Here is an 18,645-nt window from a genome sequence, read left to right as displayed (position 1 = left end):
TATCTGATGCCAACAAGGATAGTGCACTGGACTGACCCAGTAGAGGTCTTATTTCAACCTAAATTCTCTATGATTGTAATTCTCTGCTAGAGGACTAAATGTGAAATAGATCTCCCTGGGAACTGGCCTTGCAGTCCAATCAGTGATTTTACCAGCAAACATTTCCTTGTGATAGAGAGGTTTGGGGTTAAAATGTACTTGTATATTAATCATTCTTTTGGTATTACAGGCAACCAAATTTAATTTCTGTCAATTAGATTATATTTAAACACCAATATGATAATCAAATCCTTTTAAGATAAGACAACTTGGTCAAAAATTAACTTTATGTTAAGTGGTAAAAGGAAATGCATCTCAGTCTAGTGGAGTGATTTATTGTTGACTCCCTAAATTAAAATATTTTACAAGTGGCTTAATGGGAATATGATGATAGATGGCAAAATTAGTACAGTAGCTTAACCAGAAAATCAGGTGACCCGATATCTACATCTATATCCTTCAGTGGCTTCCTAGCATTCATTAATGAAGCAGATAATGAAACAGGTCAAGTTTCCTATGAACATAGTTTATATTAAAATAAATGGAGTCAAGTACACAGATCCAATTTATATTTCAAACTATACTTGTATGCAACTCAATTTTAAATATTTCTTCATGCAGCTCTCCTAAAGTCTTGTTTAGAATGACAAAGAACCAAAACAAGTTGGTATGTGAACATAATTTCATATAGAACCTATTGAGTTGCATATGACCTATAGTACCAAATTGTAAGTGTCGTTTCAATGAAAAATATAGGTGAAAATGAGCAGGGTTATTCTTCATCTTTTGGTCTAGTATTATTAAAGAAAAATAAAAGTAAACACCTTAGAGAACAAAGGACAACTAGGTAGTTTGGGAGAAATTTACCATAGACCAAGAAGAGATATTTCAAACTGCTCTTCTTGTAGAATACAGAGCAAGGTGCATAATTATGGGAAGCAACATATCCTTTCTTTTCATTTTTTCCATTTTATTAATTCCAGCTTTATTCATCTTTCAGCCATATCTAGCTTTAATTTCTATTTGTCTGATTTCCTTTCTACTTGTATTTTTCTTACTAAACCTTTGATTCATTCATTACTTCTTCACAGCTTCGTTTTGGCTTTACAAATCCACTGGAAAGGTATTTGTGTACATTGTGTTTTTCTGCTTATATATGTGTGTATGTATGGAACTATTCTCTAAAACTTAAGATATTTAATATGTGCTAAATTTGTTATTAAATAAATACAGAATAAGGAATCTTATGATTTACACCACTTATTTTATACATAAGGAAATTGAGAACTAGAAATAAATAGTCTTAAGAGCTATATTCACATACTATTAGGCAGTTCTTACAGAATAGCAATATAGAGTTTGTAATTACAAACAACTTATTTCTACCATTCCATTATGTCAAGGTTTTCATAAAAAGAGTTAAACTAGAATATTCTTGACTAACTTTGATAAATTTATTGGTTTTTGAAAAAATCTAAAATAAAAATTTTGATTCTATCAGACAAAGCAGTATTTTATTACAATCTTACTGTGAAAAAGTTGTAGAAATGGAATAATGAAATGCAAAGTTTAAACAATGATACAAAGAAAAATTATTCTATAATCCAAAATAAAAGAGTGAAATTCTGAAATAAAATACTAGTGAAATAAGATAAGTATTCTCATTTTTTCCCTGAAAACTTTAGAAAACTTTAGAATGTTTATGATAATAGTTGCCATTAAAAAAGTATGGTTGGCAGTCTCTTGGAATTAACTATGTATTTTGGGCTGATAACATATGTCATGAAGATTTACCTCTGATATAAATTTAAACTCAAAATAAAAAATTTCATGTAAAATGTTGTTTGGTAGCTAATTCATGGTCTGTTCATTTTATGTTACATCAGAAAGACAAATGGTAATTTCTTAATTATAATACCAATGGGTAAGTTAAATATTTGAATGGTGTGTATTGTTACTATGATGTTTGCATTTTACTCAAATATTATGTGGAGCTCAGAGAAGAGTAAAACTGGAAATAAAAATTTATAGCAAAACTGAACTGAATATTGAACCACAACCAGATTTTGAAAAACAAACAAACAAATGTTAGTGTTTGCAGGCCAGGGAGCTAGCTTAATGGTAATGGGTTAGAGCAATTGCTTTGCATACAGAAATCTGCTTCATTCTCTGGCATCCTGTGACTCTTAAACACTGCCAGGAACAGCCCCTGAGCACTGAGCCTGGAGAAGACCCTGAACAAAATTGGCTGTACCCCAAACAAAAATAAAAGTTCTAGTGTTACATAGCGGACAATTGCATCATCACAAGGCCAATCCCACAAATAATACAAATAATTTTTAAAAGTTGTTTTTTCTGATATGTTGCTGATATTCTTTTAAGCTGGTGACAGAACTATAAGTAGGATAGTGGAAGTTTTAAGTGAAGGAAATTTATTGCATGGTCTAGATACGGCCAATGACTTGCTATTATGAGACAAGCCTAGAAGTACTAACAACTCCTAGGCATGGTCAAATATTAAAAACTTTAAAATAAAGCAATTCTTTTAATACCATGGTAAAGACAGCTAAGCAGTGGGGCTGGGGAGATTGTTCAGTGGGTAGAGCAATTGCCTTGCACGTGACTATATTAGGTTAGATCCCAGTAACCCCATATAGTACCCAGAGCCCCACCAGGAATGATACTTGAGCACAAAGCCAAGAATAAGCCCTGAGCACACCTTAACTCCAAAAAAGATGAAGCAGAATCTATCCAATTAATTGATATTATTTTTTTAAGTGTTGATTACTCTCAATCCTTTTGAACTTCTTAAAACAAACATATAATTTGAACATGCTATAAATTATGGTTTATGGTAAAATATTAATTATGGTAAAATCATATACAAGTAAGTGAATACCGTGAGTAAGAGCTTAAATTACCTGCTTTGGTCTCCAGTTAGTAAGTAAAAGATCTGAAATATGAGGCCGGGTTTAATTCAATTCTAAATTAGTTTGTTACTTCATCAATCTTTGTCTCAATTGTGAAACAAAAAGGGAAATATTCCTCATTAAGAAAGCAATAAAGAAATAAGTGTTTGTCTGGATAAGCAGTGTAATAGTGAGATTTCAAGACTGATCGCTGTGTTTCTTCGTTTTTCTCCTCAGTGACCTTGCTCAATTATTTGTTGCTTTTGTGTGGAACTTTCCAATTGTGGTTCAAACTATGTTATTTAAATTCTAGAATGATTGGATCTTAGCAAATTCACAGTCAAATCATTCTCAATGATGGAAAATAATGGGAATTCTGTTAAGTGTTTATGAAACTGAAGTATGTTCAGGATGAATGGTAATGAGAAATTTCAAGTTAGATTATGTGGAAGTCTGAAATAGAATAAAGGCTTTCTCAACAATCAGGAGAAATAGACCAACTACATAGTAAACTGATAGGCCCCAAATAAGTTGCATGCTCTTATACTGTAATGATTATCATTTTAAAACTAGCTTTTTGCCTTCGAGCTATCGGGGTAAAGATCTACAGGAAAACTACTGTCGAAATCCTCGAGGGGAAGAAGGGGGACCTTGGTGTTTCACAAGCAATCCAGAGGTACGCTACGAAGTCTGTGACATTCCTCAGTGTTCAGAAGGTAAATGAACCTGAATGGCGTGGGGGGCACTCTGCCCTCTCATTTTGTGTAGAACTGCAACTCCCTTGAAAGGTTAACAAAAACTAATCACAATAAATATGCTGTTTATTCAAATGCAACTATAGATACTTATTGGAACATTTTTACTTGATGTTTTGGAAGCTCTCATCAGATTAGTGCAAAATGAGGAGCAAGTTATCAGTATGAACTGCCAATAGAGCTTTGAGGCATCCCTGGGGGAAGAGTAAATTTTTGGGTTCCTCCTCCACTGTCCTGAGCTCAGATACCTCAAAATCTGCTCCATGCAGTACCCAAAGGAGCCAAATGAAATGTAACCTTTTGTGAGTAATGTAAATTCCACTCATCCAACACATGGTTTGGCAGAAATTTTTATCAAACCTATTCTGAGGAGGTGTGGCAAAGGGTCTAAGGATCCTGAAGAGAACTCGTGAGTTGGGAACTAGATACCTACCTCAGTGTGTTTGGGTGAAAATTGGACTAAAACTAACTTTGATACATAGCCTGGAACTGAATACCCTTTAGATGAGTATCTGAAGAGATCAAAGCAGTTGTAGATCCCAAGCTGTTTTGAGGGAAACATGCGTGTCTCTTTTTACATCCTTGCACAGCAGCACAAACGGGCATTTCCCTTGCTTTTGCTATGGATGACTTAGAGAAGCAACCATTTCTGCATTGTGTGCAGTTTTAGTGTTCTGAGACATCTGGCTACTGAATAGTCTGGCTTTTAAATTCCCTCAGAAACTAAAATTCTCAAAGCCAAATGAAACAATGATTTAATTCTAATAAAAATTTTAATAGAATTTTGAAGTACTTGGGGGTCGGGAAGGCCACTGGAATGTTGCCCAAGGTTTGTACTAAGATTTCTTACCTGTTTGTTATTAATTAAATATTTTTGGAAACACTTTCTTCCATAACATTCATTGAATGTTAGGTTGATATTTATCACATAAACAGAGTCATTGTCAGCTAATTGTCACATAGAAGGTGAATTTGTTTTCTGTTGTGAGTTAATTTAAATTTCTTGACTTCATGTGCAAGAGCCAGCATCATGTGTTTGTAAATTCTTACTTTCCATTTCTTATCATATTCTGTTTGCTATTAAGTTCTTCATTGTTTTTCTCTTCTTTTAAAAATAATAAACTGATCTGTGATAACATTATGAACAAGTCTGTTTTGTATGAATAAGTCTATCATTAATGCTTGTCTTGAATTTGCACACTGAAAAATAAAAACCCTCATTTTAGGGAATTCCCCACTATCACAGTTTTCTAGAAGTTCAAAGCCATTGACCAGGCATTTTGTTAATTGATTTTGTTTGAACTGATAAAGTTTTCAAGGGCAGGTAACTTGGTCAAACTTTACATTATCTTCTATTCTTGTGAAAATGTTCTTTTAAAAACCCCTGCTTTATAAGAATAGCCTTCATCAAAATACAATTACACAGATCAGAACTGATAGGCAATGCAGAATAAACATTCTAGGGGAAAAAAATGTAATCAGAAGCATCCTATTTCTAGTAATCCTTCTTTCATTAGAATGTACATCTTTAATATCCTATAATAATTTGAGGTCATTGCACTCACTTAGAAAAGGGCATTGCTTATTAATATTAATGGCACATGATGTTACTGGTCACCATGGAACTGCTAAAGGTTACAGATATGTTCTTTCTGGAAACAATTAAAGGTCTGACAGTAGAATAACCTCTTGCAAGAGAAGTGAACCAGCACAGACCCTCTAGAGTAAACATTATGGGTGGTGTGAATGGGGCTGTAATATTTAAATTCATGTTCAAAGACTGATGTCTTAAACAGGATCTTAAGGAAAAGAATATAAAACACAAATCATTGCTCATACATCAATGGAGAAACAGAGCTCTATGGAAAATGGATAATACATAAAATATAAATTAATATAAATTCCTATTAATGTGTACGAGAGAAACCTCAAAATTCAGCATGGTGAAATATGATGATGGATGAGCCATTTTCATTTGTTTATTTAGTAGCAATTTTATAAGGCTATATCTTTATGGATGAGATAGCAATGATTAAATAATTTTCTATATTTAAGTTAAACAAAAATGCCTGTGAGCAAACATTATATATATGTACATTTAATTTTTGTGCCTATGTGAAACTGCTGGCTAAATAAATATTTGGGATTTATCTGAACTTTTGGTTCATGAAAAAATGCGATTGATATTCATTGATTAATATTATTTTCTTATGTCTTAAACATTCAAATTTAGTATTAAGTTAATTTGGTTGATATGATGGGAAAGATGTTCAATAACTCTGCTTGTTTCAGAATTCAAGTATAGTTTTTGTAGTTTCCTACTACTGTTTATGCAAGCACTCTTTTTTCAAAAAGAAAGTAAATAGAAACATTTATTTAGTTTGAGTTTATGTGATCTGAAACTGCATTTTTCTTTTTTTTTAAGTGGAGTATTTCCTGGAATGTATAAATTATTTGTTGACAATAGTAGAGCAAACCAAAGAAAACACAAAAGCAAGAGCAGTCATTATACCTTTGCTTTGTTCCTTACATTATACTTTCATATTTGTGGAACAGATAAACTTGGTTTACTCTTATATTGATTGACTTTGAGCTAAGAAAACTGGAGGATTCTCAGAATACTTGTGAGGTAATTTCAATTAACAACCTGATGGTTTGATGCTATGGTGAAAAAATAAAAAGCCTTGTATCAAGTATCCAAGCTAGCTGCTTTCCACTACCTCTTTTCTCTGTTCTGCAATGGGTGAGAATCAACAGGATGGAAACCTACTATTGGAAACCAGAAAACAGAGGGTAATGGAGATGTTGAAAAAGCAAAGAAGTCAACTTTCTAATATTATTGCTGAGTCTACCATTAAGACGACCAGTTAAAATGTCTAGGAAACAAGTCATAACCTATAGGATAAAATTGCAATTAGGGAGAAAGAAAAGAGCACTGGACTGTGAGTCAGAAGACCTGTGTTCCAGTCACAGGTTTGACATTTTCTGGCTTAGGTAAGTTCCTTAAAATGTTTTGGAGCTATGTTTTTCTCATTGCAAGGATCAAATAGTTTCATGTATGTTAAAAGAAGTGAATAATGAAAAGGATATTTAACTATCATATGTTTAACATCTCAGTCCTATCTCAGGAAGCATTTGTTCCCCCCCCCCAATTCCTTTCATTCCCTTCCAAATCTAACATTATTCTTGCTAACTTCTATATTTTTCTAAGCCTTGTTAGGTTCTACAATTGCATCAACAATTTTCTCTTCACTTTACTGTAGGTAAAACGTACTATTTTCAGGCTGTGGTACCATTGTAAGGTATTTTGCCTCTTACAGATAATCCAACTCATCCATCCTTTAAGGGTCAAATGAAATATATTCTCCCCTAAAGAGTTTCATTGGCAAACATTTTAGACTTTTAGAATAGAAAAAAATTATCTGAAACTCAATACTCACCGCTATGTCCAGGAACCAAGAACCATCAACATCCCCCGGAAGGTTGTCATTCATACCCCAGCCTTGATCTGCTGAAAAACAACTCTCCCTTTAACAAGAGTGTGAAGTGAGTTTTATCCATCTTAAAGTTGGAGAAGCAACAATTCTACCATATTCATTCTGGAAAGTAGTCATTTTACAAGGACTTGCTTCATTTGTGTGGTTATTTTTTTTATAATAATAAAAAAACCTCCTAAATTCAAGGGAAATTTTTATAGCAATTGCCCATAGCACAGCTTTTCTGAAAGTGATTTTATTCAATTTCATTGTGAAGAAATAGAAATAACTGCAGTTGTTGAAGGAAGCAAAGCAGGTAGATTCTGATTCCTGAGGGCTATACAAGGTTAAAAACTGTATGTTAATACTATTTCTGATGTTGACTATTTTACTTTTTAATTTAATACAAAGGATCAAAGAATGATAAAAGCCACATCACTTTCTCAAACTCTATGTTCTTTTTTTTTAAAACAAACAAACAAACAAACAAACAAAAAAACAAAAAACAATACCTAAATAAGACCCTACCCATTTTAATTCAGAGGTGAAGGATAATGTGTAACTTATATTGAGTGTTTCATTGTGGAATCAGCTTTGACTAGAACATTATGTCAATATACTCTTGAATCTCTCCTCTATGCAGTTCAGAAACTGATCGTCATGTGAAAGATCTCAGTATCAAATAAGGGGAAGTCAAATTAGATCGTTTGTCTAGTTTATAGATTATATAAAAGCAGTTAGATGGATTGTTAAATGGTGTCAAATTTCAAAAGATAATGCCCTATTATAGTATAAAAACCAAAGCTTCAAAAGTGATTATTTGAATATTAGATCCCAAATAATTACAGATACTCACTCAATTAGATTCTGGTGGATAACTAAACAATTGATATCTTTTCCCCTTTTCAGATAAGGTTATATGGACAGTAAACACCAGATACAAATGATGTGTTTGGGGAAGTTTGCCGGATTTGTAGGAAAGCCAAGCAATGATTTATTCCACAGGATGCCTGCAGCACTACAAATCAACCTGTCCGCTTGAGAAGTCTCATTTTCAGCTAGTTGATATAATTCAGAATTTTCAGTGTGACACAAGAGTCCAGCCAGAAAGAACTATTAATTAACCTCATAGAATCATCAGTAAGATCCCGGATAATTAGATCAGCTTATACATTTTAAAAACAGTGAGTATAAGGAGTTCAATAGCAGGTCACCTTCTAGTTTAAGTGAGATAAGAATATAAGCTTGACTACCTATTGAATATGGATGTTCACTACCAGAAAGGAGTCCCAATCTCTCTTAGAATTCCTCTGTTCTTTGAAGAGTACCAGATTTCTTATTAAAGTTGGTCTCTCAAATCTATTTTTTATGATATTATATATACTTATTTTTAAATCATAACTTTTATTATTTGGGAGGGTAAGGAGAGGAGCAATAAAAGGAATATCAGTCTTCTTTCTTTTCTTATTTTCTAAACCTATAAGGGGAATGTCTCCAAGGGTCAAACTTAGTGTTTCTAGGTAGCTTTTGGACACTTACTGCAAATTTAGATAGGCAGCTTCCTGACTCTCTGGTAAATCTGAGTGACACTAATTATAAAAAAATCCATTAAAGTAAATTAAAAGTTCTATGGGGAGTATTTTATGCCACTATTTATGCGCATTGGGCCCTAATATAAAGTTAAAGCGGTACGTAAGGCTTTTTAAAAAAAATTCTCTTTACTAAACAGGTGATTTACTGTTCTTTAAATGGAACAGTGGTGTTCTTGATTTTGCTGTCAGAAGCAATTAACATGCCATACTTTAATTTTATTAGTTGAATGCATGACCTGCAATGGAGAAAGTTATCGAGGTCCCATGGATCATACAGAATCAGGCAAGATTTGTCAGCGTTGGGATCATCAGACTCCACACCGGCACAAATTCTTACCAGAAAGGTAAAACATCAAAAATTATTAAAAAATGATTTTTTTTGTTTAAAACAGTGTTATGTAGTCTATGACAAACTGCCATGAAATACTTCTTTACATGATAATTTTTATACATTGATGAACATAAAATTTAGAATCCCTTGAGTATTTGGTTTATTCCAATAATATTGATGGACTCAAGATGTTGGAAAAAAGGAGTAGAGGGAGATATATGCAAGATAGATATTGGAAGCTGGTTTTTACTGGCTAGATAAAAATCTAAGAAATCAGGACAGTTCTGAACACAAAACCATTAGAGTTGTACAGAACCGAATCACTAATGGAAACTTTCTCTTTCTCTTCCACAGCAGAAATAACACCCTTTGGGTAATGATAACTTTGACAGCCCAAGCTGTAGGAGGAGGCATTGTTGCTGAATTCAAACTAGTTCCCATCTCTCTCTCTCTCTCTCTCTCTCTCTCTCTCTATTTATTTTGGGTGCATCTAGCAGTACTCAGGGGTTACTCCTGACTCTGCCCATAGGAATCACTCGTGGCAGATTTGGGGAACCATGTGTATTGCCAGGGATTGATCCAGGGTTGGTCACATGCAAGGCAAGCACCCTACTTTCTGTGCTTTCTTTCCAGCCCCCACCATCCCCTTTTAGAGCCACTAATTCGGTGACTTAGGTAAAGAGGGGTCACATATATGACACCATGAAAAGGTCATGCCCATAGAAAGGGAATGAAAGATTGAACCCGTGATTCTTTTGATGCTATACATAAGTATGTTTTGAAATTGTCAATCTAAAGTCAGCCAGGAAAAATCTTCCTAAGAGTAAAATTTGAGTTTAAGTGGCTAAAAATAACATGTCCTTTTATTTTAAAAAATAATGGTTAACCATGAAAATAGTGCGAACTCTACTGTTCTTTGGAATTTTTTTCTGTCTCTTTTTTCCCCCCTGCCATTTGCTTGTTGATTGTTCTAAGTAAAATTACTACCTAATTTTAAAGGGCATCTCTTGTCTTTTAAGTGAGAGCAGAAAAGGATATGGTAGCAATTAAAATCAAGTCACCAATTCACAACTTAATTTAAACGGAGTGTGTGGGGCAGGAGGGGAGAGAAAGTTGTATGTTGGAGTTTGTCTCTTGCACTGATGGTGGAGGGGAGGGCATGACCTAGAAAGGTTCTATTTCCAAAATTGAGCTCTCATTAGTAACAGAGCTATCGAAACTTAACTTGCAGTATGAACTTTAAGCCTGCCTGAGAAGAGAATTTATTTTGTTAATGAGTGTTCTACACAGTTGTGTTTACATAATTTGTCCTAATTGGACCTTTTGAGAAGGGAGATGGTTCATCTCGTTATCACAACTGGTGAACAGGTACCAAAGTATCCTAACTTACTGGTAAAGGGGATGCTGTTTGAATTCCCAGGATATATAAACCCATGGATTTTCTAATTAGTGATTAGCTGTCCATGTAAGGTAAAACAGGAAACTTCTTTCCACAGTTTGTAGTATCTGAGCTAAGTCAAAAGTTATTTTGTGGGCTGAAGACTGGGTGGTGTTTCCAGGCAGATTTACATGACACTTTTCTTGGTGTGGTTTGCAGATATCCTGACAAGGGCTTTGATGATAATTATTGCCGCAATCCTGATGGCAAGCCGAGGCCATGGTGCTATACTCTTGACCCTGACACCCCCTGGGAGTACTGTGCAATTAAAATGTGCGGTAAGTTAGGGTCAAATTTATTGCTTCCTTTTCCTCTACCAGACTCGATCTTAGCAGGCGATTATTAGTGAGACAGGTTAACAACTATTTTACTTGATACTTTAATGTGTGTAGGTTTTAATATTTTAAAGAATGTGTTAGGTAATCCTACACAGTCTTTTGAATTTTCACAGAACCATTATTTAAAAACAAAAATATTGTAGTAGACACATACATGATTAGCAGTTTTATTTTCGATAAAAGCCTAAACATTTATGCTATCAGGAAAAAGAGAAAAACTATCCTCAGTGAGAGAAAAAAAAATCAGAGGGTACAGTAATATGGTATCATTAGAACTGTAAAAGTCAAGACCTTAGATTCTTACCCTTGATTCTTTCTCCTTTCACTCCATTTTACTTCAGTGTCATAAATGAGCTGTCAACAGACTGTGAACCTCTTCTGGTGAATGACAGAAACTCCAGTGGAAAATATTAAGTCTAATATAAGCTACTAATGGTCAGGTTTAATATTTAAGAGCTGAGCTCTAACTCTCTGTTTGTTCTCCTATGGAGTCTTTCTATTTAACTGTTTTGGATTTTTTTCTTTTTGTTTATTTCCAGCTAAGCTCATGGCTTACTCCTTGCTCTCTGCTCAGAATTCACACCTGGTGGGGCTTGTTGATCCATATAGAGTGTTGGATAACAAACCTGGATGGGCTGTGTGCAAGTTCAGCACCTTAATTCCCTGTACTATCCCTCTGGCAACCTCACTTGGACTTTCAGCAGTCCTACAATCCTTTACCTAACTCTCCCCAGCTGATCATTAATAAGCTTTGCTCATTTGCTTTGCTGGATCCCTTTAAATCTGTATAATTGGTATTTCCTTCATGATTATTTCACATAGTGCCATTCTCTGTCATAATACTGGATATTAATTAGAGATACACTTTTTATTTCTATGAGTAGAATTCATTTTCAACTAGATTCTAAAATGCCTTGACTAGTAGAATTGCATATAAAATAATAGTGTTATAAATTATCTGGATATTACTAAGATAAATGAATACAGAGATAATATTTAAACACAACTGTGTAAGATCAATACAGCACCCAGAATGGGCAATTATGAGAACACGTGGCTAAGTATAGGTGTATTTATATTTCCCTAGAACAGGGATGAGGAAACTCCTTTGAACAGACATATTTGAGCATTAGCCATATTCTGCTACTCCTCAAATGAATTTCTCCCCATTTAGACCTGCTAATAAAAGAAAATGTTTTGGACAACTCAAATCACGTAGTAAAGGGATATGCCTGGCATATGTGAAATAGTGACAGAATCTGGAAGGCTCTCAAAGTGAACACAGTGTTCTAGGGAAACTGATTCATCTTTTTTGTCCTTTAAAATAAAAGATAACTCCTATTACATATTTCTCTGCAAAGACTGGTTTAGATCCACTTATTGACTTAAAATCTTGATAATTGTTTCATTATTCTAGGCTATTTTGGTGTCACAAAACAATTGTTTTCTTTCCACTTGTGTGCTTGCATATGTTTGTGTGTGTGTGTGTGTGTGTGGTTTGTTAAGTATTCTTTTCAATCAGCTGTGGAATTAGACCCGAATAAATATACACCCCCTTTCTTTATAAATATCTTCCCCAGTGGTCACCTTTCAAATGGCAGATTGACACTGAAAAAAAGTTGCATGCTAGTGTCTCTTTTTCCTAACCAACCTATGGCTACTTTTAGAAAACATTTGGGAGAGGTGGGAAAAAAGTGCAATAAATGTGATTTTTCCGACTATTAAGTAGTTCCCAATCTACAGAGAGAAATTGGCTAATTTTGCAACAAACATACTAAAATTCTTTAGTTTTGTTTCCTATTCAGAGATGTTTTATGAGTGGGAGCTTTCCTAGATCCTGGGATAATTCTATCTATTTTAAACAGAAAATGGGATTATAGGATATTAAGTTCTAAGAAAATGATGTTGGAATGTGTGAGCTAAGTCTCTGTACTTTATATTAAAATTATTATTTTCCCTTGGTTACACATTTAAAGATGGTGCTTGGGAAGAGGCTTCCAGTTATGTGCTGACAGTGTGGTGCTGGGGACTGAACTGGGGTTCCTCATACACCAGGCAAGCACCTAACTCCTATTCTAACTTTCCGATCCAGATAAATGAACTTTTAGTAACCTTTGAGATTTAAGAATAACTTAGAAATTTCATTATAGAACAGTATTTAATTTGTAAAATTATATAAAGAAACCAAAGTTTTATTAAGTTAATGAAACAGCACTAACATCTTAGAAACTTGGAAAGCATAAATGATACTGTAAGAATAGTTTTCCTCTTGGTTTAGTATGCAGCAAAACTTATCATTTAAAATCAAGTAATTTGGTGGTGGTTTCAACGGTGTATTCCTTTTCTATTGCTTTGTAATTAATTACTAAAACTCAATGGCTTAAAACATCATGCATTTATTATCTCCTGGTGTCTGTGTGTCAGCGCAGGTGTGTTCTCTCCTTAGGATGTCACAGGCTGTGATCAATTCTCCACCACACCAGCTGTCGCATCTAAAGCTCAGCACTATATCCAAGTTCTCCAGTTGTTGGCAGAATTCAGTTTCTTGTGGTTTCAGTGCTAAAATCCTAAAATCCTAGAGGCAGCCTGATAGTTCCCATCATATCACCATCATATGGTCCTATGTTCCCTCAAGGTCAGAAAGGATAGCTTTCTATTGCTTTGAGCCTCTAATCTCTACAACTCTTTGAAATGACTCACCTAGGTTTTTCTTTAAGTAATTTAAAATCAATTGAAATATCTTTTCACTTTTGTTGTAAACAAAAAACAACCATAAGATTCTTTACCCCACAACCCCTCCCCACTCCATGTTTACAAATTCAACCCTTACTCAGGGCATCAGTTGAAGAAAATCTTGGGAGTCGTATTAGAATTTTGTATGCCACACCTATGTTCCTATGTTTATACTCCCCGGTAGTAACAGAATATTGATTTTCCACATTTTTTTTGTATTATTAGATTCTAGGGTGACCTTTGTTGTTCTCTCTTAACAGTAATAGCTTGCATTCATTCTGAGACTTTAATATATTTGAACAGAGTTGATAAATGTGTGACTTTATCTCTTTACAGTGGAAAAGAATTTTTTTTAAATTGGTTTGACAACCCAGTGATGCAAGGATGGTAGTTTAGAGACTAATATTTTATATTTAATAATATTCTAATAACATTTTCATTGCTGAAAATATTCTGCCAGAAGGTATAGTCTAATGGTTCAGCCTAATGGTTGGGCCTGACAGTGCTCAGGGTCACCAAGGTTATTCCCAGAGGTGCTCGGTTGTTTTAGTTGTTTCCAAATATTTGTTATTATTAACTAGTGTGTTGCCATGATCCTAAATTTGCATATATCTTTTTTGGATTGTAGATACCAAGGAGTAGAATTGCTGGATCATCTGGTAGATCTATTTTTAATATAAGTAGAAGTCTACCTACTGCTTTACAGAGAGGCTAGTCCAATTTACATTTCTATCAAAAGTACAAGAAAGTTTTTTTTATTTACACCTTTCCCCAAAATATTCTGCTGGAGATACATAAGTAAAGTAAAGTAAAGGCCCTCCCGTTGATTATCGATTTGCTCGAGCAGGCCCAGTAAAGTCTCCATTGGAGACTTTGTTGTTACTGTGTCTGGCACATCGAATACTCTCGGTAGCTTGCCGGGCTCTCCGAGAGGGGCGGAGGAATCGAACTCGGGTCGGCCATGTTGGCTGCGTGCAAGGCAAACGCCCTACCGCCGTGCTACATACATGCCTAAGTAATTCAACATCCTACCTTGCCACTCACAACCAGTTCTTTCCTGCTTTGGGATTCCCCAAAGGCAGTCAGTCCAGACTTTCTAAATGTTAAAGTGGTGTACTGCGAGGGAGGAGTATTTGAAAAAACCTCTAACATTCTAAACAGACTTCAAACTATATTTGTTAATTAATTGAAATTACCTACAGAGAAGTGGTAGATTTTCATGTCCCTTTTATTGTTATGCTTGAAGTTCAAATAAAAACTTGGCTTTTGTCACACCTTGCCAGCACCCAAATTTTACCTCCTCCCTTCATCCTGTCACCTCAGTTTGTTCTCAGATTTCATCTTTCTCTGCACTAGTTTTGTTTATTTGCTATTGGTTGTCTTGATGGTTTTTTGTTTACCAATAAAATAAACACATCTGTCATGTTATACCTTAATTTTCTACTCTTATTTTCCTTTTTTATTTTTTAAACTTTAGATACCTAATTGATTGAAGCCATTTTATTTTAACATATTGAAGTAATTAAGTTGCAAAAACCCTATATATGTATCTACTATGCATAACTTGATAAAAAAAAAAGGCCCTCCCGTCGATCATCGATTTGCTCGAGCGGGCCCAGTAACGTCTCCATTGGAGACTTTGTTGTTACTGTGTTTGGCATATGGAATACGTCACGGGGAGCTTGCCAGGCGCTGCCGTGCGGGCGAGATACTCTCGGTAGCTTGCCGGGCTCTCCGAGAGGGGCGGAGGAATCGAACTCGGGTCGGCCATGTTGGCTGTGTGCAAGGCAAATGCCCTACCGCTGTGCTGATATATTTGCTTTTGCTTATATTTAGGTATATGCTTACCCAAATGTGTATGTGAAATCTTCCATCTCTATAACCTCAAAGAGTTTTCTGCTGTCCTTACCTTTTGATGTGTGTGTACTGAGAAAGGGATGGAGCAACAGCACAGAGGATAGGGAGTTTGCCACGCCCTAGAGGATAGGGCGTGGCCGACCAGGTCAACCCGAGTTCTATTCCTCTGCCCCTCTTGGAGAGCCGGGCGAGCTACTGAGAGTATCTCGCCTGCAAGGCAAAGTCTGGCAAGCTATCCGTGACGTGTTCAATATGCCAAGCACAGTAACAAGTCTCACAATGGAGACGTTACTGGGCCCACTCCAGCAAATCAGTGAACAATGGGAGGACAGTGCAGTGTAGTATTGAGAATGCTTATCTTCAGATCTATACTTTTAACAGTAGTACACACCATTTTATTGTTAAATATAGCCCCCATGTGGTAAAGAAGATTTTTAGGACTTATCATGCATAACTTTAAAATTTTGTCTATTAAATAACACACCATTTTTATTTTTATTTAATTTATTTATTTTTATGTAGGAGTACTGCTATTTATTCAGCCACTGATTAGCTGATTGAATTGTGCATGAACTCCACAACACCCCATTTTTAGAACTATGATCTTTTAATAATAATAATAATAATAATAAGGCCCTCCCGTTGATCGTCGATTTGCTCGAGCGGGCCCAGTAACATCTCCATTGGAGACTTTGTTGTTACTGTGTTTGGCATATCGAATACTCTCGGTAGCTTGCCGGGCTCTCCGAGAGGGGTGGAGGAATTGAACTCGGGTCGGCCATGTTGGCTGCTTGTAAGGCGAACGCCCTACCCTCTGTGCGAAATCTCTTTGTTGTGTGCTCTCCAACCCCATCCCCCATGAAATGATGCTTTAACTATAAATATAACTGTGTTTGTATGTTGAGTGTTGGATTGTATGCTTTGCAAACAGGACTCATGGGTTCAATCTGCAGCAACACATAGCCCTCCAAGCATCTTTGGGAAGGATCCCCAAGTGCTGAACTTGCTGAACCAAGTGCAAGTGGCCCTTGAACACTGTTAGGTGTGGCCTCAGACAAAAAAAAAAAAAGAACAACAAAATAACTGCTTTTAGAAAGTAAAGTGAGATGAGATCATAAAGGTAGAGTCCATTGATTTTGCTGAAGTGGGCCCAGTAATGTCTCCATTTTGAGACTTGTTGTTACTGTGTTTGGCATATTGAATACATCACGGGGAGCTTGCCAGGCTTTGCCATGTGGGCGAGATAATTTTGGTAGCTTGCCCGGCTCTCCGAGAGGGGCGGAGGAATCGAACCCGGCTTGGCTGGGCTGGCTGCGTGCAAGGCAAACACCCTACCGCTGTGCTATCGCTCTAGCCCAACTAATAGAATTAATAGTTCTATAGGTAAAAGGCAAGATCTCTGCCTTCCACATCTTCAAAAGTATCCCCTTAGGAAAAAGAGTTTTCACCAGGAATCAGATTGGTTGTCACTTGATCTTGGAGCACCTAGCCTCCAAAATTGTGAGAAAAAGCATTTTTGGTTTTTGGCCTTGAAACCTGTCTGCCGGCTGGCAGTTGAAAACCACTGGTTTGAGCAGTCTAACCTGTGATATCTTATTATTTAATTTCAAGTTCACTTGTACAAGTTGTCATTGATGATAAGTAAAAGGAATTATTCTTCCAAGTAACCAACTATCAGCCAACCAACATATTTTAAGATATGGTTATAAAAGGTAAAAGGTAAAGGCCCTCCCGTTGATCGTCGATTTGCTCGAGCGGGCCCAGTAACGTCTCCATTGGAGACTTTGTTGTTACTGTGTCTGGCATATCGAATACTCTCGGTAGCTTGCCGGGCTCTCCGAGAGGGGCGGAGGAATCGAACTCGGGTCGGCCATGTTAGGAAAATAATTTTACTGAATTACTTTATTTCTTAGAGAAAGCTAAACTGTTTTTTTTTTAGCACTTTATTAATTCATCCCAGGCCCAAGAGATTCATAGGAATAGTCTTATTATTTTCTGAGAGAGAAAAACAATGTCATCAATACCATTTCTCAAGGGAATGAATGATCTTATATGTGGAAGTCTTTTCCAAATCATCTTCTAAGGAATAGGGTAAAGAGTTGAAAATCTTTCATGAAAGTCTTGTCTCCTGAGCATTTTTATACCAGAAAAGACTTGGATAAAGTCCAGGAAAAACCTTCTGATAGGAATATAGGTTCATATGGCAAACAAACGTGTAAGCAATTTGAGGTCTACATTCTGGATGTCTTTATACTACTTTCCCATGTCAAATTTAAAACAAGAGGCCTTTAAAATTTACATTGAGTCTGTTTCTGCCCTTTGTGGCCTAAAGAGCATAAGTCTGCTGATGAGAAAGCTTTACACACTGTTTTCAGTCTCCAGGGAATCATTATAAAGTAAATCCTAAATTTCAGTTGCTCTTCAGTAGCTGGCAATAACTGGGTTTGGTTCAATAATCAAGTATTTGTCAGTGATGTTTAGAGTATCTTGTTCTTACTTATAGGGAACAAAAAGAAATAGCTTATCAACACTAGGAAACCTAGATTTTTTTTTGAAGGGAAATGGAAATGTAAGGATTTACTTGTCATTCATGTGAAGTTTGCTGATATTTGGATGTGACTCTTTAATATGCTGTGCAGTCACACTTTCCAGCTGCCTTGCATTGGGGCCATGGAGTCTGCAAAGATGCGACTGGCTTTCACAAAGAAACAGATCACATTCTTTATTGGTTATCACTTGTTTTACTGTCTTCAGGGAGAAGATATTTGTCCCAAGAAGTAAATAAAAGTTAATAAGCTCTGTTTCCAAGAAATAAAAATGTAAACTGCAAAATTTACTACCATTTAGCAGATTATTGCACAGCCACACAAAAACAATGAATGTTCTATAGGTATCCATTGTATTTGGCCATGTTGCAGTAGGCTGATGAAAACTTCCAACAGTAAATGTTCTTTTTAAAGGACTTCCAAGCTGAAAACTCGGTGTTTTCATCAAAAAAATCATTTATCTCTGGATAAATCATACATCAGAGTCCTCATCAGTTTTGAAGAAAATATTCCTTTCTTCAAAACTAATGAGGATCATATAAATATCTTTGCATCAATTTGCAAAGAATTGTCACTAAAGACATTCCTGACAAAATGTTTTATTTGTGAGGAGCTCTGAAGAGCATTCTTA

The 18,645-nt window shown here is 35.5% G+C and overlaps 1 protein-coding gene across 2 annotated transcripts in view; it reads left to right on the top strand.

Moving 5' to 3' along the window:
* The window catches only part of HGF (hepatocyte growth factor), an 81,526-nt gene that overhangs the window by 18,560 nt on the left and 44,321 nt on the right, over positions 1-18,645 (top strand). The window contains exons 5-7 of one of the 2 annotated variants that reach the window (XM_056118592.1): positions 3,537-3,664; positions 8,995-9,115; positions 10,700-10,818. In XM_056118592.1, the coding sequence (XP_055974567.1) occupies positions 3,537-3,664; positions 8,995-9,115; positions 10,700-10,818 (368 nt within the window). Of the gene's footprint in view, positions 1-3,521; positions 3,665-8,994; positions 9,116-10,699; positions 10,819-18,645 lie in introns of both variants that reach the window. The other variant, XM_056118591.1, reaches the window with a different exon arrangement.

The sequence above is a fragment of the Sorex fumeus genome, unplaced genomic scaffold (assembly GCF_029834395.1).
Source record: "Sorex fumeus unplaced genomic scaffold, SorFum_2.1 ptg000037l, whole genome shotgun sequence".
NCBI lineage: Eukaryota > Metazoa > Chordata > Mammalia > Eulipotyphla > Soricidae > Sorex > Sorex fumeus.
This window is presented reverse-complemented; position numbering and strand designations above follow the sequence as displayed.